At 40.4% G+C, this 23,572-nt stretch overlaps 1 protein-coding gene and 1 pseudogene across 3 annotated transcripts in view; both read left to right on the forward strand.

Annotated features, from left to right (window-relative positions):
- The window catches only part of G3BP1 (G3BP stress granule assembly factor 1), a 35,384-nt gene extending 17,339 nt beyond the window's left edge, over positions 1-18,045 (forward strand). For all 3 annotated transcript variants that reach the window (XM_066273068.1, XM_066273069.1, XM_066273067.1), the window contains 8 exons: positions 4,022-4,112; positions 5,456-5,549; positions 7,558-7,759; positions 10,620-10,721; positions 10,920-11,031; positions 11,224-11,352; positions 11,831-11,940; positions 14,279-18,045. In XM_066273068.1, coding sequence (XP_066129165.1) covers positions 4,022-4,112; positions 5,456-5,549; positions 7,558-7,759; positions 10,620-10,721; positions 10,920-11,031; positions 11,224-11,352; positions 11,831-11,940; positions 14,279-14,485 — 1,047 coding nt within the window. In that variant the 3' untranslated portion in view covers positions 14,486-18,045. The remainder of the gene's footprint in view (positions 1-4,021; positions 4,113-5,455; positions 5,550-7,557; positions 7,760-10,619; positions 10,722-10,919; positions 11,032-11,223; positions 11,353-11,830; positions 11,941-14,278) is intronic.
- LOC136336882 (U4 spliceosomal RNA) lies at positions 1,291-1,407 on the forward strand (annotated as a pseudogene).
- Positions 18,046-23,572: the final 5,527 nt, after the last annotated feature.

Consider the following 23,572-nt stretch of genomic DNA (forward strand, 5'->3'; position numbering starts at 1 on the left):
CTATTCATTTTGAAATTTCAAATTTATAGAAAAGTTGTAACAGTGCAATAACTCCCACATACTCCTTACCTAGTGCTACTGTAATCACTTGTCCATACGTTTATAATTATTTTTTCTGTTAAAACTATCCTTTTAAATTTCAAACCATTTGAGAATAAGTTGGAGATATCATGCCTAGTTATCCTCAGATACTTGACTGAGCATTTTCTGAGAATAAGAAACTCTCCTCTGTAACCAGAGTACAATTATCAAATTCATGAAGTATTGATGTAATACAGTTATCAATCTGTAGTCCATATTTAAATTTGGGTTATCTTCCCAGTACTGTCCTTTATAGTAATTCCCACGGCTCAAGATTGAGTCCAGGAATATAAGTTGTATATAGCTGTGATGTCTCTTCTTTTGGTTTTCATGACATTGCCATTTTGAAAGAGCATGACCCAGTTACTTTTTAAGTGCCTCAGTTTGAATTGTCTGGTTCTTCTTGTGATTAGATTTAGGTTGTACACATATGTGTCTTTCATTGCCTCACATTAGGGACACTCTTGATGTCATTCAGTCCTATTATTACTGATGTTAACTTAATCATTTAGCTAAGGCAATGGTCAACAGGTTTTGCTGCTGTGAAGTTAGGTTTTTTTTTTTTTTTTTTTTTTTTTTTTTTTTTTTTTTTTTTTTTTTTTTTGTGAGAGGGACAGATAGGGACAGATAGGGAAAGACAGGAAAGGAGAGAGATGAGAAACATCAATTCTTTGTTGCGGCATCTTAGTTGTTAATTGATTACTTTCTCCTATGTGCCTTGACTGGGGGGCTACAGCAGACCGAGTGACCCCTTGCTCAAGCCAGTGACCTTGGGCTCAAGCTGGTGAGCCTTGCTCAAACCAGATGAGCCCACACTCAAGCTGGCGACCTCAGGGTTTCGAACCTGAATCCTCCGTGTTCCCTCTGTCTGCTCTATCCACTGTGTCACCGCCTGGTCAGGCAGTATTTTTACTTTTCTATTTAGTAAGTAAATTGTAGGTGATTCTTTGAGACTCAGTAAATAACACTGTTCTTTATCAAACATCTACAAGTTTTTTTATTCGTTGATGATTCTTGCTGGAACAACTTGATTGTAGCCTCTGATGGTTATAATTGATGATTTTCTGATCCTGTCATTCTATATTTATTAGTTGGTATTGTACTGTAAAGAACTTTGCCTTTTTTTCCTGTTATCACTAGTGGAGTCTTTGTTTATATAATGGATTTAATGATTGCTAACTTTACACTGATGTCTAAAATGTTGTAAACAGCTTTGTGCAGTGGCAATATTGTAGCAATGAGGTTTATCTGAGGCATGGTTATTAATAATTGAAAACGTTTTCTAAAATGTCTCAGAAATGGTGTGAACCCTTTTTTTTTACAGAGACAGAGAGAGAGTCAGAGAGAGGGATAGACAGGGACAGACAGACAGAAACGAAGAGATGAGAAGCATCAGTCATTAGTTTCTTGATGCGCATTGTGACACCTTAGTTCATTGATTGCTTTCTCATATGTATCTTGACCGTGGGCCTTCAGCAGACCGAGTGACCCCTTGCTTAAGCCAGTGACCTAGGGTCTAAGCTGGTGAACTTTGCTCAAACCAAATGAGCCCACGCTCAAGCTGGCGACCTCGGGGTCTCGAACCTGGGTCCTCGGCATTCCAGTCCGACACTCTATCCTCTGCGCCCACGGTGTGAACCCTTTTGAGCTGGCTTCTATCTACGTGTATGTGTGTGTGTACATATATATGTATATATGTGTGTGTGTGTGTGTATACATGTATTTTTTTGAGTACTTGGTCACCTTGTCACGCACGATGTTTTAGACTCATTTTGCATTGCTTCTGTTCCGCCCCATAGCCTCAGCCCCCAAATCGGCTGTTTTCTTCAAGGATTCCTGGTTCTTTTCGTTGTCATGCTTATCATGAATAGACCACAGATTTATGTTGAATAATTGCATTGGTACTGTTTTCCCAACTAGTCCAGACTGAACCACAGCAGGAAGCCTATTTGCATGTGAGCATGTGGAAATAGCTCAGTAAAGACTTGCCTATTAACTGTTTTCTCTAGCATTACTGTTAAGATAATTTTCTGTTTAGGATAGTGAATCTAAAACCCCTAATATTTTACTGTTTGAATATAAAATAATTCAGTCGTCTTTGAAAACTGACATGAGGTCATTTTAGTCATGCTTTTTAGAGGAAGGCCCAGAATATCTGCAATGTAAAATTGTAGCTGGACTTCTAAATGTGCACGGGGTTATGGAGGGTATGAAAGGGAAAATCTAACATCACTTAGTTTGGTGCATTATTACTATCTCATCTAATACTCAAAGCTCTAAGGCAGGGGTCCCCAAACTACGGCCCGCGGGCCACATGTGGCCCCCTGAGGCCATTTATCCAGCCCCCACCACACTTCTGGAAAGGGCACCTCTTTCATTGGTGGTCAGTGAGAAGAGCATAGTTCCCATTGAAATACTGGTCAGTTTGTTGATTTAAATTTACTTGTTCTTTATTTTAAATATTGTATTCGTTCCCATTTTGTTTTTTTACTTTAAAATAAGATATGTGCAGTGTGCATAGTGATTTGTTCATAGTTTTTTTTTTAGTCCGGCCCTCCAATGGTCTGAGGGACAGTGAACTGGCCCCCTGTGTAAAAAGTTTGGGGACCCCTGCTCTAAGGTATATGTTGGTATCCATTTTTATAGACGAGGAAACAGTCTTAGAAGTTTCTTTCCTATTTATGTTTATTTTGTTGATTTTAGAGAGAGAAAAAAGGGGAGGGGGAACATTAATCCATTTCTGTCTGTGCCCTGAGAAGGGTTTGAACTGGCACCCCTGTGCTTTGGGATGATACTCTAATCAACTGAGCTATTTGGCAAGGGCAGACTAGTAGTTTAGCAGAATAGTAGTCGACGTAGTTGGATTTAGACTTGAGTGTATTAATTTTTCTTTTTAAGATTTTATTTATTGAGTTTTAGAAAGGAGAGAAAGAGAGAAGGGGGGAGGTGAGGAATGGGAAGCATCAACTTGGAGTTGTAGTTACTTGTCTTAAGTGCTTTGTCCTGGCAAGCCTGGGGTTTTGAACTGGCGACCTCAGCATTCCAGGTCGACTTTTTATCTACTGCGCCACCGCAGGCCTGGTGGTGTAGGCTAGTATTTCAGCTACCACCTTTGAGTCCTTGTATCAATAGTATTAGATACAGATTCAGGAATTTAAAATATTTGCTGGAGTTGACAATAGGTTATCAGTTGCTCAAGAAATGATTTGAGGTGTAGACTGTGGCATCTTATATACTTAGAGCTATATTAATTTTTCAGGTATCCATCTGGTGGTGTTTGTATTTTTCTGAAGTTGGAAACGGGGAGGCAGTCAGATAGACTCCCGCATGCGCCTGACCGGGATCCACCCGGCATGCCCACCAGGGGGCGATGTTCTGCCCATCTGGGGCGGTACCAGAGCCATTCTAGCGCCTGAGGCAGAGGCCATAGAGCCATCCCCAGCGCCCGGGCCATCTTTGCTCCAATGGAGCCTCGCTGCGGGAAGGGAAGAGAGAGACAGAGAGGAAGGAGAGGGGGAGGGATGGAGAAGCAGATGGGCACTTCTCCTGTGTGCCCTGGCCGGGAATCAAACCCGGGACTCCTGCACGCCAGGCTGACGCTCTACCACTGAGCCAACTGGCCAGGGCCCATCCGGTGGTGTTTAAGTGTAGTTTTTAACAGCCATATGTGGAGTAGGGTCTTTCAACCTGGGCACTATTACTATTTTGGGCCAAGTGAGTCTTTGTTGTGGCTGGCTGTCCCTGTGCATTGAAGGATGCTGTGCATCGTCCTGCCCTCTGCTCAGCAGTTGCATTCCCCAGTGCGAAAACTGAAATGCTTGCTTGGCTCCGGGTGGGGGAGGGAGGGCAGTAATGCCCTCAATTGAGAACTACTGGTGCAAGGTGATTTGGTGTTTTAAAAGTCTGCTGAATAAGTAAAAACTTTCTGTTGGCATTGCAGGGCTCTGTTGCAAATAAGTTCTATGTTCACAATGATATCTTCAGATACCAAGATGAGGTCTTTGGTGGCTTTGTCACTGAGCCTCAGGAGGGTAAGTTACTTGCTTAAATTTTTGATGGTATTAATTGACCTGAAGAGAATATGGGTTTCTTGAATGTTTTTATTATACTGTTTATTCTTCATTAATAACTTTTCATTGTCAAGATATATGAAGGCCTAAGTTTTTAACCTGTTTGAAGCAAACAGGTTAGTCTACTTCATGGATATTGGTAGAAGACATAAAACTGCTAAGGCAGAAGTAGACAAGTTATTATAGCAAAAATAGTAGCATTTTTTGTCAGTTCCCACAGGACATTGATGTCTAAATGATACCTGCATGGCAATGGCATGCATTATAAGAATGGAACCTTAAGTTTAGGAAACCTAAATCATTTAGAATGGGCAGTAAACATGCCTATTCTTTGCTCTTGAAGAAGATATTTTCCAAGGTTGTTATGTAAATAAATATTCTTAAAAGATAATCTGAAACAAAGGGTAGTCACTGTGTCAATTGTAAGATGTGTGAAAACACAAGAGACCCATGGAGAATTGTCTGAGAACAATTCTTGTATGGCTGAGATGGTTCTAACTGCTTTGTATTTATTCTGTAGTACAACAGCCTTATAGATAAGTACTTACGGTACCATTCCCATTAAACAGATTAGAGCATTACAATACTAATAACTAATTTGCATGATTTTATATTGTTAGGTAGTAGGGCCTGTATTGGATTTCTAGCAATATAACCTCAGATTCTGTGCTCTTAACCTGACACTACAGTTGCCTTAATTCTGTCCTTAAAGCCTATGCTGTGATTACCAAATTGCCTTATTTTCTTTTCCTTTTCCTCTCTTTTCCTTTCCTTTCTTTTTCTTTCTTTCTTTCTTTTTCTTTTTCTATTTTTTTTTTTATTGAGTGAGAGGAGGGAAAGCAGAGAGACATATTCCCATATGTGCCTCTATAGGGATTCGACCAGGATCCACCTGGCAAGCCCCCATGGGGCAATGCTCTGCCCACCTGGGGCCCATTGCTCAGTTGCTCAGCAGCTGAGCTATTTTTAGTGCCTGAGGCAGAAGCCACAGAGCCATCCTCAGTGCAGGGAGCCAACTCAATTGAACCAACCAAGCCATGGCTGTGGGAGGGAAAGAGATGGGGTAGGTTGGGGTAGCCTCTCCTGTGTGCCCTGACCAAGAATCAAACCCAGGACATCTATATGCTAGGCTGATGCTCTACCACTGAGCCAACTAGCCAAGGCTGAATTGCCTTACTTTCTTTTTAAATATATATCTGCTTTTCTTCTTTTGTTGCCTTTTTTATTATGATGAACATTGTAAAAGTGAACATATTTGTGAATTAAGTAAGCACAAATTACTTTAAATTTCTTTTCTCATTTAGAATCCGAGGAAGAAGTTGAGGAACCTGAAGAAAGACAGCAGACACCTGAGGTGGTACCTGATGATTCTGGAACTTTCTATGATCAGCCTGTCAGGTAAGGAAAACTTTGTCCATCTGTCTAGAGCTGCCTGGTCTTTCCCTTTATTGGAGAGCAATCACATATTCTCAGAATTATCTCAGAAAATAATAACTTCCCAAAAGAAAGTTTTTATTTTATTTAATTAATTTATTTGTTTTTGTAATTTTGAGCTTCCAAAAATCTATAATGTGTTTAATATAGTTTGTACTAGGAGAACTACTTAAATATATAGTGCCCACCAGTTGCTTTCTTGGTTTAGTTTTTTTCTGGGTGGAACATTTTACCAAGTAATTAAGACATGAAGCCACTGCATTGAGAGCTTTGTAGGGGTGGGGATTTAAAGTGTACAAGGACTTATTTAGAGGTCAGACATAAATCGATAGAAATTCAGATGTGATTTGTAGCAGTAAAGAATTTCATTAATTAATTCAGGCTATAAATGTGAGGCTGTATCTTAGGTGTTTTCTTTTATTCTGCAGCCAGAACAGAAATGTGTTTGATACAGTATTTATTTGTTGCCATGTGATACCAGTAATGTTACTATTTAATGGCTAAAGGATATTTCCAAATGTTTCTCAAGGTGCACTAACGAACTAATCACAGCATTCACTTGGGTTGCTGGTTGAAAATGATTTGTTGCTCCACAAACCTACTGAATTAAAATTTCAGGGGACAGATATCTGCAGCTGTACCAAACTGATTTATATGGAAGTTTAAGAACTATTATTCTGAATCATAGCTAATGTCTTTTTTCTCCTATTTATTATAAGAGGGTTTTTTTTTGTTTTGTTGTTTTTTGGTGGTAAAGCCACATTACAAAATTTACCTTCTTAACCCTTTGAGTAGTATGAATGTTTATGTACGTCCTCGTGCCTCCTGACCATCCAGAGTACGATCGATTTATTTTAAAAATGTGTAAGCCAACATTAAAAAAGGCAAATGTATGTTCTTCTTGTTTCCATAAGTTGGTTATCAAACAAACATGATTTTAAGTTATTAAAACTGGAACTAGAACTAATTTCATGTTTTGAAAAAAAAACTCACTCCTGGGGTCAGCAAGCATGAAAAAAACACACTACTCAAAGGGTTAACCATTTTTAAGTACACTGTAAGTAGTGTTAACTATATGCACATGGTTGTACAACAACACATCTCTAGAACTGTGTGTGAGAGAGAGACAGGGAGAGGGACAGACAGACAGGAAGGGAAAGAGATGAGAAGCATCAATTCTTCCTTGTGGCACCTTAGTTGTTCATTGATTGCTTTCTCATATGTGCCTTGACCTGGGGGCTACAGCAGACCGAGTGACCCCTTGCTCAAGCCCATGATCTTGGGCTCAAGCTGGTGAGTCTGGCTCAAAACAGATGAGCCTGCGCTCAAGCCAGCGACCTGGTCGTTTCGAACCTGGGTCCTCCACATCCCAGTCCGATGCTCTATCCACTGCATCACCGCCCGGTTGGGCTCTAGAACTTTTCATCTTGCAGAGCAAACTACCTTTTTTTCTTTTTCTTTTTTTTATATTTTATTTATTGATTTTGAGAGAGAGAGGGGGGAGAGAGAGAGAGAGAGAGAAGGTCGAGGAGCAGGAAGCATCAACTCCCATATGTGCCTGGACCAGGCAAGCCCAAGGTTTCGAATCGGCAACCTCAGTGTTCCAGGTCGACTCTTTATCCCACTGTGCCACCACAGGTCAGGCCGCGAACTACCTTTTGAACAACTGAACTGCCCTTTTTTCTCACAGCCTGTTAAGAGTTTTCTGATGTGTGATAGGTAAATTATAATAATTTGGGGATTCTGAGAAACTGGTTTTGTTCATTTTGATCCATTTTGATGCATTTGCTTATGAGAATTGAACCAATCTAACTGGAAAGATTCGCTCATGAGTGCTTTTCTAAAAAGTTGTTTTAATACTTGGACATATATTTCTTAGATCTGTTTTGGGTCCAGGTAATTAATAAATACCTGGGAATTTTTGCTAAATCAGTGGAGGCTGAATGATATTTCTCAAATTTTCCTGTGAAAGCAATGACTTGGAAGAACACTTAGAAGAACCTGCTGCTGAACCAGAGCCTGATCCTGAGCCAGAGCCAGAGCAAGAGCCTGTACCTGAGATCCCGGAGGAGAAGTGCGAGCCGGTGCTGGAGGAGGCTGCTCCCGAGGACGCGCAGAAGAGCGCCTCCCCCGCCCCTGCTGACGTCGCGCAGACGGCGCAGGAGGACTTGAGGGTGCGCAGCGTCTGCGTTCTTATTCTAGTTCTAGTTTATTTTAAAATCTCTCTTCTTTATGATTGCTTGGGTGAACTTCTTTTGGTATAGTTTTATATTGGTGGCTCAGGGAAATAGCTTACATATTGAGCCATGCCTCAGATAAGAAGATGGCATATTGCTTTATGAAATCAAAAATAATTTTTTCCCCCTCTAAGGAAAATTGATTAGAGAGAGACATCAACATTGGTTTGTTGTTCCACTTATTCATGCTGTCGTTGGTTGATTCTTTTTTTATTTTTTTAATTTTTTTTATTTTTTACAGAGACAGAGAGTGAGTCAGAGAGAGGGATAGACAGGGACAGACAGACAGGAACGGAGAGAGATGAGAAGCATCAATCGTTAGTTTTTTGTTGCGACACCTTAGTTGTTCATTGATTGCTTTCTCATATGTGCCTTGACCGTGGGCCTTCAGCAGACCGAGTAACCCCTTACTGGAGCCAGCGACCTTGGATTCAAGCTCGTGGGCTTTTGCTCAAACCAGATGAGCCCGCCCTCAAGCTGGCGACCTCGGGGTCTCGAACCTTGGTCCTCTGCATCCCAGTCTGATGCTCTATCCACTGCGCCACCTCCTGGTCAGGCCGTTGGTTGATTCTTGTATATGTCCTGACCGGGGACTGAACCCGCAACCTCAGCATGTTGGATGACGGTCTTGACCAGCTGAACTGCCCAGCCAGGGCTGAAACTCGAATACTTTTTAGACCAGAAATTCCTGATGCTGTTTTATCACCATATCAGCAACCCCTCATCTTTTTAATATTTCATCTTTTAAATTGCAAATTATTACTTGCTTGTTATGATGAACAAATTGTAAACGTATCTTTAAAAAATAATATGAGCCTGACTCATATGAGTCACATCAAGATGATGTTAATTGAACTCACAGAACCTTCATTTTTGATACTCTGAAGAAATATGTTTTTGGGTGGTATTTATCGGGGGGGGGGGCGTCAAGGTTCTTACAATATCATTTATGTGTGTCTGACAGTTAATTCAAGTGTCTAGGTGGTAGGAATTGTTCTAAGTATGGTACCTAACTGTATAATGGATAGGGTTCTTGGTCTCCCCTTTAGCTAGGAATTGAGTAGGAAAGAAACTGATGACTAGCTTGTGGGCAGAAAAGTAGGTTGGCTGGATTGAGTGTAGATATAGGTGATTATCATAGTAATACTACTGGAGAGAGGTAATGATATTTGGATTAGGGCCATGGCGGTGGAGATGGAAAGAAGATAATTTAGAGTGAACTAACAGGCCTATCATGCAATGCACGTTCGTGGGGAACCTGGTGCTAACCCATTCAGACCTGTTTTTGGGTCGAGGTTTTCTGCAGAGCTGAGCTGTTCCCTCATTGCGATCTAGTGAAGGTCACCCCTATACACAAGCATTTGTAAAAAAGGGGGAAAAAAGCTAAAAAAACAAACAGAAGTTGGTGATTTTGATATGGATTCAAAAGGTATTTAAGGTAATTCTAAAGTTGGTGTAATTGGATCAGTGTTTGTGTTGTCAATGTATAAAACCAGAGCGTCCTGGCCAGAGAGTCGGGTGGTTAGAGCACTGTCCCGAAGCGCAGGGGTTGCCGGTTTGATCACTGGTCAGGGCACAGACAGGAGCAGATTGATGTTCTTGTCTCTGTCTCTCTCCCCCTCTCCCTTCTTCTCTCTCTAAAATCAAAATGAACATTTAAAAAAACCCCAAAATACTAGACTTTTTAAAGAATTGTTTATTTGAGCCAACCTGATGACAATTGCTGGGAAGCAAAATCGCAATGGCTTGAGAAAAGGCTCCAGAGGAAGGCAGTTTCACCACTTATTTTATACATTAGAATCAAAGGGGAAGACTTAGGGTGTAGCATTGGTGAGAGATTAGGGAGGCAGGAGAAAGCAAAGGGAAATCCCTGGACTTGGATGCAAAGTAAACTGAATAGACACATACTTCTACATGTGTGGGTGTAGGATAGCTAAGTAATAACAGCAGTGAGGGGATTTGTGGTCTCTGCTCTAGTGGCTGTGCTTTGATATTTCAAAGAGATGTTATTAGGTACGTTATCTTAGATGCAAAAAAAGCCAACAGACAGGCTCAGTTAATGTGAAGACTGACCTTGTTAGGGAAGATACCGGCTTAGGACATGACTACCTGCCATTTTCTGGTTAGAAACTTTTCATTTCAGATTATCCTATGTGGTTACTCTAGGTCTTTTTTTTTTTTTTTTAATTTTTTTTTTTTTACAGGGAAAGAGAGTCAGATAGAGGGATAGATAGGGACAGACAGACAGGAACGGAGATGAGAAGCATCAATCATCAATTTTTCGTTGCAACACTGTAGTTGTTCATTGATTGCTTTCTCATATGTGCCATGACCGCGGGCCTTCAGCAGACTGAGTAACCCCCGGCTTGAGCCAGTGGCCTTGGGTCCATGCTAGTGAGCTTTTTTGCTCAAGCCAGGTGAGCCCATGCTCAAGCTGGCTATCCTGGGGTCTCAAACCTGGGTCCTTCCGCATCCCAGTCCCACGCTCTATCCACTGTGCCACCACCTGGTCAGGCACTCTCGGTCTCTTGAGTTTGTGAGGCTGCCATGGCCTCCCCTGAGCTTGTCAGATTTAGTATGTGACCCTTGTTTTTGCCCACAGTATCATAGCAGTCCTAAGAAATTTCAGTACTAAGTTTGTAAGTAGAGGAGGAAGGACTCTCAAGATACTTATCAACTCCATCCTGCCTCTGAAAATGTGATGCATATGTTATGTACCAGAAATTAGAGCTTGATAACCTTTATGTTGTTTTGATGTATGGTGTAACCAGCTGGTGTTGGTGTTATATTACCTTAGACATTTTCCTGGGCATCGGTGACTAGTAAGAACCTTCCACCCAGTGGAGCTGTTCCAGTTACTGGAATACCACCTCATGTTGTTAAAGTACCAGCTTCACAGGTGAGTTTCTAAGTAAGCTTGTATATTAAGGCACTTTCACTTGTATTTTCTGACGAGATCGGGCGTGTTCAGGGTGGTATGGCTGTAGACGCCTTCACTTGTATTTTCTAGTTTAAACCTTATTATTAGCTAAGACATTTCACAAGAAAAAAGTAAGCTTGCTTTCTTTTTACACAAAAGTAAACATAAACTTTTCAGCCTCGCCCGGAGTCTAAGCCTGAATCTCAGATTCCACCGCAGAGGACTCAGCGGGATCAAAGAGTTCGAGAACAACGAATAAATATTCCTCCCCAGAGGGGCCCAAGACCAAGTAAGAGCTCAGAAGGGTGACTTTCCTGGTTTAGGGGATTTTGAAGTGAGCTTGTTTGGGGTGTGGTGCTTGATGTTTGTTAACTAAAATTAAGAAATTGTGGAGTTGGTGTTATTTTTATTTAGTGTAGAGAGAAAAACAATAGTCACTGAAAGGTCTTTGTCTTTCATTGCTGTTTTGTTTTCTCTTCAGTTCGTGAGGCTGGTGAGCAAGGTGATGTTGAACCCCGAAGAATTGTGAGACACCCTGATAGTCACCAGCTCTTCATTGGCAACCTGCCTCATGAGGTGGACAAATCAGAGCTTAAAGATTTCTTTCAAAGTAGGTGTTTGAGTTTAACACTAGATTCATCTGATGCTTTACTACCCAGTAGAAATAGAAGAGCCACCTATTATCATTTAGCACAGTGACTCTAAACCAGGGGTCTCAAACTCGCGGCCCACCAACAATTTTGTGCGGCCCGCAGACTAATCCACGAAGTTCAAGAAAAGTGTTGCGTAACAGTTGCCTTTTGTAGACCTAGTGCGGCCCGCCGAACGGCTGTGATCTTGCTCTGCGGCCCACATGCTGAGTTGAGTTTGAGACCCCTGCTCTAAACCATCATTTCAGCCTGTAAGAAACATACTAGAGATGGCATACATGTTTCTGCACTCAGTCTTGGAAGTCATGTATCGTTAACACTTGTGGTACATCCTGTTTTGGACTAGCCACATTTCAAGCGCTCTATTGCCATGTCATGTTGAATAGTGTGCATGTAATGTTTACAAAAGTTTTTTGAGACTTTGTATTTCACTTGCAGATTACGGGAATGTGGTGGAGCTGCGCATTAACAGTGGTGGGAAGTTACCCAATTTTGGTTTCGTTGTATTTGATGATTCTGAGCCTGTTCAAAAGGTCCTTAGCAACAGGGTAAGTAGTTTTTCATCTTAGTTTAAAAAAAAATACATATATTAGCTCTTTGAATATTCATTCTTATAACTATGTTTTAAATGTAAAATGCAATTATTCCAGTATTTTTGGGTAGTATATTTAATTATGTTCAACCATTAGTATCAGAAGAACTGCCTGGGAGTTCAGAAAAACAAAGCTTCTGTCTAAATGTAACTTAGTTATTAAATAAGTGAATGATAATGAAATAACTAATAGTTACCAGTGCACTAAGCTTTATGCAAATTCTTTTTCTTGGTGGTGAACATGAAATACAATGTTCCTATTAGCTAGGATAACCATCCTAAGAGCCTGTTCGCCCAGAGCTGCCTGGGTTGTATAATAATGAGGAGCTTCTTTCATTCTATAGATTGTCTGAGTTTGTAATCACCAGACCTGGAAGCACTTTTAATTTTCCATTTAAAGTTTTTTTTAAACCCTGGCTGGATAGCTCAGTTGGTTAGAGCATTGTCCTGAAGCCCAGAGGTTTGCTGATTTGATTCCTGGTCAGGGCACATACCTGATCTTCCTTTCTAAGATCAATAAAATAAACATTAAAAAACATTTTTTTAAATTTTATTTAGAAAATGAACTTGAACAAGGTGACATTGATAAATAAGAGTACATAGGTTTCAGGCAAACATTTCTATAGCATTTGAACTGTTGATTCTGTTGTATACCCACATTACCCAAAGTCACATCATTGTTCATCACCTTATATTTGTCCCTCTTTAAATATATTGTTAAAAATTTTTAGTGAGAGAAAGGAAGAGAGACAGAGAAACATCTATTTGTTGTGTCACTTATTTATGCATCATTGGTTGATTCTTATATGTGCCCTGATGGGGGATTGATACTGCAACTTGACTTATCAGGACAATACTCTAACCAACTGAGTTATCTGGCCAGGGCTTGGAATCACTTACTAACATTACTGTTAGTCTGGGCCCCGGCTGGGTAGCTCAGTTGTTTAGAGCGTTGTCCCCATACACCAAGGTGTGGGTTCAACCTGGGCCAATGAATGCAATGAGTGAGTGGATGGGTGGAGCAACAAATCAATGTCTATCTCTGGAACCAGTAAATTAAAAACAATTTTTTTTAAAGTGTAACAACTCTGTTTCTCACCCTTCCTCTCTCTCATCAGTAAACATTACTGTTAGTCTAATTACGGAGGGAGGGATACGTCGAGTCAGAATCGTTGTACTGTGTAGTTCCTTAGGAGCTTTTTTCTCCCATGTCTTTCATTAGCAAGAAACACTTCTTGTGTTAATAGTAGAGAAGTACAAAGGGGTAAATAATTGTTAATTTACTGAGATGGGTGTGGGATCTTAAAAACTCCATTTAAAAAAAATTTAGGTGAAATTTATATAACAAAATTGTCTATTTTTTTGTTTTTTTGGTATTTTTCTGAAGTGAGAAGAGGGGGAAGGCAGACAGACAGACTCCCTCCCACATGTGCCTGACCGGGATCCACGTGGCATGCCCACCAGGGGGCGATGCTTAGCCCATCTGGGGCGTTATTCCACTGCAACTATAGCCATTTTTTTAGTGCTCGAGGCAGAGGCCATGGAGCCGTCCTCAGCGCCTGGGCCAACTTTGCTCCAATGGAGCCTTGGCTGTGGGAGGAGAAGAGAGAGATAGAGAGAGGGGAGATAAAAGAAGGGTAGAGAAGCAGATGGGTGCTTCTCCTGTGTGCTCTGGCAGGAATCGAACCCAGGACTTAACACTCCAGGCTAATGCTCTACCTCTGAGCCAACTGGCCAGGGCATCTTTTTATTTTTTAATGAGATTTGTTTTTTACAAAATTTTCTTTTCAAGCTAGGGGAGGTGAAGGATAGACAAGGACAGACAGACAGGAAAGGTGAGAGATGAGAAGCATCAACTCATAGTGTGGCACCTTAGTTGTTCATTGATTGCCTTCTCATATGTGCCTTGACTGGGGGGCTCCAGCCAAGCCAGTGACTCCTTGTTCAAGCCAGTGAGCGTGAGGTCATGTCTGTGATCCCATGCTCAAGCCGATGACCTCGGAGTTTCAAACCTGAGTCCTCAGCATCCCAGGTCAAGTAAACGCTCTATCCGCTGCGCCCTGCCTGGTCAGGCTGAATTGACTTTTTTGAACTAGCCTGCGTACTCCTGCACACCTAACTACCTTTCCCTGTATTTGGTATTGGGAACATTATAGGTTCTGAATTTGAAAAAATAATTAAACTCTGAGAACATGGTTTGTAGGCTTCTGTTTCTTTTAGTAGCCTGGTTTGAACTAGGATGGTTGGTGGCCCGTCAGCGCTGTGTGTAAGTCTTCTCACCTTGACTCCTATAGCCCATCATGTTCCGAGGTGAGGTTCGTCTGAACGTGGAAGAGAAGAAGACTCGAGCTGCTCGGGAAGGGGACCGACGAGACAGCCGCCTGCGGGGACCCGGAGGCCCGCGAGGTGGGCTTGGTGGAGGAATGAGAGGCCCTCCCCGTGGAGGCATGGTGCAGAAGCCAGGATTTGGAGTGGGGAGGGGAGTTGCTCCGAGGCAGTGACTTGCTCCTCACTGGTCTTCACGCAGCAGTACAAACCCGCTCCTGTGAATGGTGAATCCTCGACCACCCTTGATATCTTGCAGTGTGACCCTGCTCTCCTATAAACTGCTTAAGTTTGTACAATTTTACTTTTCGTGTTAATGGTGTGTGTTCCCTCCTCACCCTCCCCTCTCCTCGCCTTTTATTCCTTCACTTCCAATTTTGTGGAATGATATTTTAGGAACAATGGATTTTTAAAGAAGAAGAAGAAGAAAAAGACTGACTATCCTTGCTTTACTTTGCATATACAGACTGGATTATTTTTTAACAGCCATTTCCCCAAAGGAATGTGTCTTGCTTATTACTGACATTTGGTATGTTTCATTCATTGGGATATTTCTTACTTATTTTCTACATGTTTCAAAAGCCTTTGAGAAATACAGGATTTGATAAACATTTTGAAGGTAGAAATACCCAAATTGTTTCTTCTGAGTGTCATGACTGCTTTCTGGTGTGGAGAAAGTGCCATTGGGAAAATTGACAATTTTGAATCTTGCTGGTATGGTTAAAAATGGAATAACAGATGTTAGTGAAGCTTTTTCCTTTTGATATGTGATCACAAAACAATTTTAAAATTTACGGGTTTTGCCACTGAAATTTAAATTGTGAGATAGGTTTTAAATGTCTAGAATGCAACTGCTTTGCTTTTCTTGAATTGTTAGGTGTTGTTTTGAAGCCAAGTTTTTTTTCATGTTTAATTTGTATTGGTAAAGAACCAACAAAAAAATACCAGCCCCTCTCCCCAACACAAAACCAGAGCAAAACTGTTGTGCCTTCTATTTCTCTTTGATTCTAGTCTTGGCGATTGTTTAAAGAAAAACAATAAAACAAAGTCTAGATTTGTTTTTTTTTTTTTCAGGTTCAGAGTATGTTGGGAATTGTAGAATCCCTCTTTCGTCTTGTATGTCTTCTGTTCATTTGTTATGCCTTATTCTGAAATTGAGTCTCAAACTGGAATGCCTTTGAGGACAGATGCTTCTTCTATAGAGGTCCTTTGACCTAAATAGTTCAGCATTTTACTTCAGCGTCTACTCAGAATTCTGATCAACCCACAAGAAGGAATGGGATTTTAATATTGGACTCTGACTCTGCTGATGTGCTGGAGTGTCTGCTAGTGGTTTTCCTTTAAATCATAGCCATATGGTAAATTTTCTATTTTGTTAATGGTTCTCTTTTCTCAATGGGCATGCAGTGGGTGTTTCTTGGAAATGGCCAATTTTTATTAAAATATTTCTGGAAGAAAATTTAATCTGGCAATGTAGACTAATACTCGTTTTACATAGTATGTTTGTTGAATGCTGTGCTGTGTATGAGGTGGGTGAAGTTTTGTTAATAGGTTTGAAGCAAGCCTTTGTGTGCTGTCTTTCATTACTAATGGAAGGGCAATGAGGTTGTCAAATTTAGCTTAATTTATTTTCATCTTCTTAGCAGTGTTCATCTTTAGGACTCTTGTTTGAGGATAGTATGAGTAAGAATAAGAATGTTTGTTTTTCTGTTACTGGGAAACTAGGTTTGCTGAAGGGTGTAGTCTTAAACTAAAATGAAATTTGATGTTATCAGTTGGTCCTCAGTACCACAAATATTTGAAAATTGGCAGCATCTCCTTCATATAAAGAAACTTATATAATTGAGTCACATGGCTGTTTTGGGGGTCAATTTATTTGGTAACCACTTCATTTGACCCAGGCCAGTGATGATTAGAAGAAATTCAGCTTGTACTTCTGTAGCTTATATTAAGCTTGTGGTGGGAAGAAAAAAAAATTAGCCTGAGTTATTTCTGCAGCAACTGTAAGGTCATAAATTATGGATAACCTAGAAACCATTTTCACAAGTGAATACCAAACCATACATTTCAAAATGAGATCATCCTGCTTAGAGGTTTAAAAGCACCAACTAGATGCAGAGATACTCGATTTGGGGTTGTAGAGGACATTTGGAAACATGTGAGATTGGTGAGGGGGTAGTTGGAGGGGGACATTACTGCATCTGGCATTTATTGGGGGAGGGGCCAACAATGTGACATGTGCTATAAAAATGGATCAACTGCATTGAAAACACTGGGGGTCCCTACTTCTGTAAGCATGGTGGGCAGAGTGTTGAGTTACAACTGGAGTGAAGCCTTGTTGTTTTTTTTTTTTTTGTTTTTTTTTTAAATAAAGCCTCAGATAAATAAAAAGAAGTAGGCAAATAGATAGGAGATATGTCTTTCAGGAATTCTAGTAACATCTACTGTAAGTAATCTCAGTTTCCTTTGTACCAATTGTGTGGTTTTAAAGGTTTGGAGGGGTAACAATATGCTAGATGCCTTTTGAAACTTGTTACAGGGAATTTGACTCATAATCTCAGAAAACAAAAGTTTGCTTTAATAATTTCAACTCATCAAAATTTGGGTGATTGTGGAGTTTTGAATAGCATTGGACTTGTATAAATAGGATTTAGCATCTTGGTTGACACTATTAAAATCCTGTTGTCATTGTTTACATTATTATTGATGGAATAAACATGGTACCGTAGAGGTACATACATTTACATAGGTAGACAGTGCAAATTAAATAGGTTGGTTAGGATTTTTCTGTATACAGCATTGGCTTGTCCTGTTCAACCTTTTCTGGTTTTAAAATACAATTTTTCATCTGTAGGAGTGGCCTAATGTGCAGCCTTTCCTACAGAGCTTAACATCCTTCCCTCATTGACTCACCTAGTGTCACACTGAGTGGGAGTAGGCTGGCTCACTGTGCTTAGTCTTTTAAGACCTTTTGGAAATAAGTAGATCTTGGGACTTAAAAAAATACTTTTGTTTACTTTTATAGTGATGTTGGCCTTGACTTGTGTATTCCTATGTTCCCAACTTTCTGAGCTATTGCTGGGGAGCAGTGAAATGGATAATCCATCCATAATTATTTGACTTTGAGTAGGTTATTGCCACAGCGTTAGTTGAATTGCACTTTAGTTTTAGGTTGGAAAACTAATTTTCACATTGATAGTGTGGGTTAGTACTCCTCTCCCCAAAGGAATAGATAGAGGAGAAATGGCATTAGAACACCACATGACTAACCTCCAAGCCATCCAAGCAGCAAGGGGTAGATTGGCCTCAAACTGATGCCTTTTCTTAAGAACAAAAATGCCTAACCATTTGCGTTTGAATGACATTGAGATAATTGGACATGACCATATAATTACTACAGCATAGAGAGACCAGCGTCTATAAAACATTCATAGAAAGGTTGGCATTTCCCTTCCCCATTTCCTTTAGGGTAAACAGTGTAAGTAAACAATGGTTTTTATAGGGTTTCTTTTGATGTGCAGACTGGTAACAATAATAATAACTTGTTCTTAGATTATTTTCTTACCTGGTTTGATAATACATTTAGTACAATCTTGAAATCTGGATATGGATGATAAACAATATTTTTATTGTAGCATAATCCAGGTGAGTTTATAGCAGTTGTGTTTTGTGCTTATAATTGCCATCCTCTGATAATTTCCTTCATCCTTTTATTTGAAAAATCCTTGTATTTAATGAGTTAGTGGAAAAAGAGGCACTTTATAGAAAACAATGTTAGAATCTATATGGAAATAACCTTCCTATAAGGTTTAAATTTGTAGACAATTTGTTTATGCTGAGTGGCCTATTTCTTTTATGTACATGGTTGCATTTGTCAAATCTACTGATATAAAGATGCCTTTTATATTGAAGTTTTATTTCTGTGCTACTTAAAAAGAATCGCCGCAGGAACTGCATACAAATGACCTTTAATTCAACAATTTTGTACCTTGAAAGAGAAGCGACTTCAACATTTATTTGAATATAAGGTCTAAGCTAACTGCCTAATATATCCCAAATGGGCATGGGACAATGAAGGTAGACTTCCACAAATATTTTAGAAATTAAATATGTTAGCAGTTTAGCAATGTCTTGTGTGAGATGAGGTTGTAGATTAAAGTTGCTGATCAGGTAATGCCCACATAGTCCTAGATAGTTATGTAAGGATTTCTGGTTTTAAAGTAGTAGTACATTTTGGGATTTGTATTTATAAACTATGATGCTGAAGTTCTGGGGACCATAGGCAGGCTTGTGAACTCTGACTAAACTAAAGGAAAAATGGTGGCACGTGAGATAAAACTTTTATTTCCGTCCTTTTTAGTGAACATGTATCTAGTTCAGGATAATGCAGAAATTAGACCGCTGGCGCTCTCATGAAACAGTCTCTCCTGGTGGCCGGGGTGAATACAGAGTCAGTCAGAGGTGGCCTGAGACCACTGGCTTTAGTTTAGATTTATGCTAGTACCTGGCTTAGAATCAGGGCTCCTCGCTTTTTGATCATGTTACTTGTTTTGAAAACCTTGGGTAGTAGTCTCCCCTCCTTCAGATTCCACTTGAATCTGGTAGTTTTTTTTTTTTCTTTTTTTTTGTTCCCCATGAGAAGAAAATAGGATTGGCACTCAGTTCCACTGTTTCCTTCTGGAAACCATGTGGCTTGTCCCACTATAGAAACTTATACATGTGTCCTACTTGAGATGTGGCCAGTGCCACAGATTCCTAAGGGGCTTGCATCCATCCGATGTGTCTTATTTTCTTAAGAAAAGTAAAGTATGTTGACTTAAAATTCATTATTGAATTACTTTAACCAGAAGTCTCTCACAAACCTGCTTATGGGAAGTGTGGCTTTTCCTTTGGTAGCAATTGCAGGGATTATCATATTTCACTTAACCTGGATGGAAATAGTTTTAACTATTGTTAAAATTAACTACACTGGTTACCGAAACTTCTACAGGCTTTCATGTCACCTAGTCGACTTTTGATTTGGTTTAAATTCTTAAATATTTTTGTGAAGAACATGTCTGATGTACTGATTTGGCACTGTTAGATGAAGACATACCTGAAGCTGACGTAGTAGGGAGAAAAAAAGGACTTCCTTCTTTAAAGAGCCAATGCATACGGAAGTAGATCATGTAGAACATACTTTGTTAAAAAACAAATTCATATGGGTAAATATTAGATTTTGAGGACGAGTAGGGTGAAGGTGGAACTTCGCTGATGATATAGGAATCATTTGTGATTTTTATGGAAAAATCATTATTTTAAATGAGAAATAATAGAATGTTCCTGTAAGTTGTCTCCCTGTCTGATTATTACCAGAAGACATAGGAGAGGCTCCTAGAATTCTTTGAATCCCATAGAGAACTAGTACTGGAAAGGACTAAAGTGATTCGTACAATCCCTTCATTTTTCAAAAGACATAGGTGGCTCAGAGAATTGATTGTCAGTACAGAGCCCCCAGTTGGCTTGTAGAAGTAACATGGAACACCTTCAGGGGTCACTTGTCTGCCCTTGCTTTACTGTAGGGATCCAGAGCTGTCCAAGGTCAGGATGTGGGGAGAAGGGGAAGGAGCCACTTTTATATGCTCACCCAGTTGCTTCGATATGGCTATTTTCATACCTAGGTTTTCTCTATTTTCCTAGAACCGTCTGAATGCCCACTTATATACCAGGGCCTGTTGTCTAAGGACATTAACATGTGCTCCCCTCAGGGATGGGTGTACTACTAGCTGTCAGAAAGCTATTGGGTATCCTAATGTGTTAATAGCTGAAACTCAGCTGTAATTTTCTCCTAAATCTGTCAGCATTTTACATTCTGTACATTGTGGTGCTTTTCCCACCTTGTATTGTTATAACTGTAAGCTCCTAAGGGGCAGCAATTTGGTCTTAGGCATGTACCCTGTTCAGTGCCTGGCAGTGCCATGTATGTATCAGGGTCCTAATCTTCCTCTCCAGTGATCTCTCCCATTCCTCCTGGACGGGACACTCCAGCCATCCTGAGCTACTTCTGGTCCCTCTAGTGAGCCAGGCAGTCCTGGCTCCGTGGCTGCAAGTGCCTCTCTTTCCTGAAAATAGACTTGGTCAGCCTTTCCCTCGTCCAGATCCCTTGCCATCAGGCATGTTTTTGAAGACCCAGTTCAAGAACTAAGAAAAGATTAACAACAGGAGTAGGGAACCTCTATTTGGTGGTTGATCGGCCACAATTTGAAATGAGGAACAAATTCATTCTCATCTTCTTACCTCCACATTGTCCCTCCTATTTGATATTCTGTCCCAACCTTCATTTTAAAAAAAAGTGTTCCCGGGCACTTTTATACTTTTCTCCTTAACTCACAACTATGCTGTCAACTTAGAATTAGATGTACCTGAATGTGTTTTACCACATGATTAGACCACAGCTCCTAGAGGACAAGGACCGGGGAATCAATCCCTGTACTCCACCAGAAGGTACTGTGACCTACGTGAAAGAGTCCTTAAATGATGACTTGTTGCGTTGAGCGAATTAACATATTTCTGTTTCCGATTTCACAAGGGAGGCATGCCTAGAGAGAGGACTTAATTGAATCCATTTTGGGCACTATGACATTTGGTTTCTATGCAGAAGAATTTTATGTGCCAATTTTCATTTCTTTTCACAAACCTACCCCATTGTTCTTTTGGTTGGTTGTCATCGCCCATGCCCCAGGTCGAAGTCATCCGCTTCCTGTTCCTTCCTTCCCACATGCAGTGTCCAGGAAGTCCTGTCAGTTCTACCTCAGCAGTCTGTCCCATCTCTTTTCTCCTCACCTGGGTAGTGTCCGTGGCCTCTTCGCTTCCCTCCCCACTTACCCCGGCCTACTTCATGCCCGATGCTAGGTTCATCTTACCGAAATGTAGCTCTGTGTAGCCGGTGTGTGTGCTCTGTCTCCCCCTCTAGACTGTAAGCTCCTACGGGCAGGATCTGTGTCTGAGTCACCTCTGTATCTCCCGTAGCGCACATATCAATAAATATTTCTTGAATGAATAACATAAAGCCTCGTCTTAAGTGAATGATATTTTCCAGATGATACATAGGTTCCTTTGGGGAGGGGGGGTGATCGCAGGATTTTAAAAGTTCTCTCACATATAAAGTTGGTTGAATAACAACTATGGATTAACCACACAGAAAATTTCAGAAAACTTTAATTTTTTTTTCCATTGGAATCAGCATGGATATGTGTGTATGGATGGTTCAATAAATATATTTTTATATACATGTATCACAGAAATTTTACATTCCATCATCAAACTGCAGAAATAGATTTTTTTTTTTACAAGCCAAAAAATAACTGCCATAACTTTTATGACTTCATGCAAAAAAGGGAAGAGTAAGGGGCAAAAGGGAATTTGGTTGGTCAAGGTATAGAGTCCTGTAAGAAGTAAAAATGTTACATTAAGGAAGCGATTGCTTAACACGCTGCTTAAGGTGGTAGCCAGACAAATCCTTAACTGCAGCTTTAAGGCCAGACCCAGTTTATACATATGTACAAAGGAGTTTCCATATAAAAGACATACTATCACATTTTCTTCTGGGAAAGGATGAGGAGCTTTGTGAGTAATTCTGACCCAGTTTTCCAGGCCAATTAATTAAGATTTCTCCAGGCTACTACTTAGAACTAGCCTAACTGGTTAGCTGTCAGTTACTGCTGTTCTGTGGGCTGTGACTCCTGTCGTCCCTTCGTGGAAGTGTGAATGATCTTGAATGTCTTCCCTCACAGGTGATCGAGCACTTTGTAGCTTAACTAGTTCACACTGCCCAGCCCACCGTCTGTTTCGCATCTCCCTCAAGTACTGGGATCACAGAATTGTAACTTTCAGTTGTCTTACCTGTGAGACCACACAGCCAGTGCTGGCATTGTGACCTGAAGAATTACACGTGCTGTTCTGTTCTTTGGGGTTAAAAATAACTTTTTGAACAGTTGTAGTGTAATGAAGCAAAGTGAGGTTTCAGGTATCATCCCCTGGAGCTGTTGAAAGTTAATGCTTGCCTGCTCAAGGCTTATAGGAGAAGCAACTAGTACGAGTTCATGGTTCCTGTTCCTTTCCCCTTTTCCTTCTCTCCCCGTCCCCCCCCCCCGCCTTTGCCCTCTCTCTCTCTCTATCTCTCTCTCTCTCTCTCTCTTTCTCCTTTCTCTCTCTTCCTCACCTCCTTTTCCCTATTTAAAAAAAAAAAAAGAAAGTTAATACTGAACTTCCACTCCCTGTGTGTTGTGACATAACTTAAATTGGAAGCTATTTTTATTTTTTTGGGGGGGGGGGGAATGAGATGCAAAATCACTTGCAGAAGAATCTTAACACGGATTTACTCTTCAGCCTAAACATCAAATCAGGTAACTTTTAAGACAAAGGGTAGGTCTTTTGTGCAAATACCTAAATGAATGAAATGGGGAAAGCGTGAAGGGTGGGTCCTTCAGAGATGACCTCCAGCTATGCAGAAATCAGTGGCTTTGTCAAGGTTGGGGTGAGACTTGAGATTGGACACTGGTTCTGTTGGCAGAAACTTCCTTAGTGGATAATCTTGAGTCTAAAATAAATGAATTTACTAAATTTATGTTAAATAATGTAAATAGCCTTTTCTCTCAGTAATTGACTAAGCCTTTATTTGATGTTTTAACTCATTTTGGAATGTTTTAAATCAGAATAATAATACTTTTTGTTAATGTTGTTTTAGCTATGTATGATCTGTATATCACTAGTAGCTCTGTCCACCGCCAGTTCTTTACGGGGCAAATTTCTAAATACGGCTCCAGCGTGTTCACAGTTATGGCTGCAAAGATCATTTGATCTCCTCCTATGGGTTCCCTGGGCCAGTCAAATTTGAGAAAGGTCTCTGGAAATGGCCTTCCTGGGAGAGAGGACCTAATAATTTGTTATTTGGAAGCACATCATTATGTCTGTACACTGAGAAAGTAAGCAATCACTTTCCAGTAATGCACCAGCTGCACTTCACCTGAATGACACTGGTTATTCAGTGCGGTCCCTCCTCAGTCTAGAGAAGAGACGTTGGCCAACAGGTCATTGTGACATCCACACACTGAGACATGGCCACCCTTTGGCAGCCTTATGTAGAGGGCTATGTAAGGAAGGGTTTTGTCTTGGTCACTTTGTGGTTCGCTTTGCACATTTCAAGTCTAATTACAGAAGTGGAAGGTGTGTATTCTGTCCAGTTTTTGAAACTTGAATGGGAGGTGGCTGAGGTCCCTGCTATG

Source organism: Saccopteryx bilineata, chromosome 4 (genome assembly GCF_036850765.1).
Source record: "Saccopteryx bilineata isolate mSacBil1 chromosome 4, mSacBil1_pri_phased_curated, whole genome shotgun sequence".
Lineage (NCBI taxonomy): Eukaryota > Metazoa > Chordata > Mammalia > Chiroptera > Emballonuridae > Saccopteryx > Saccopteryx bilineata.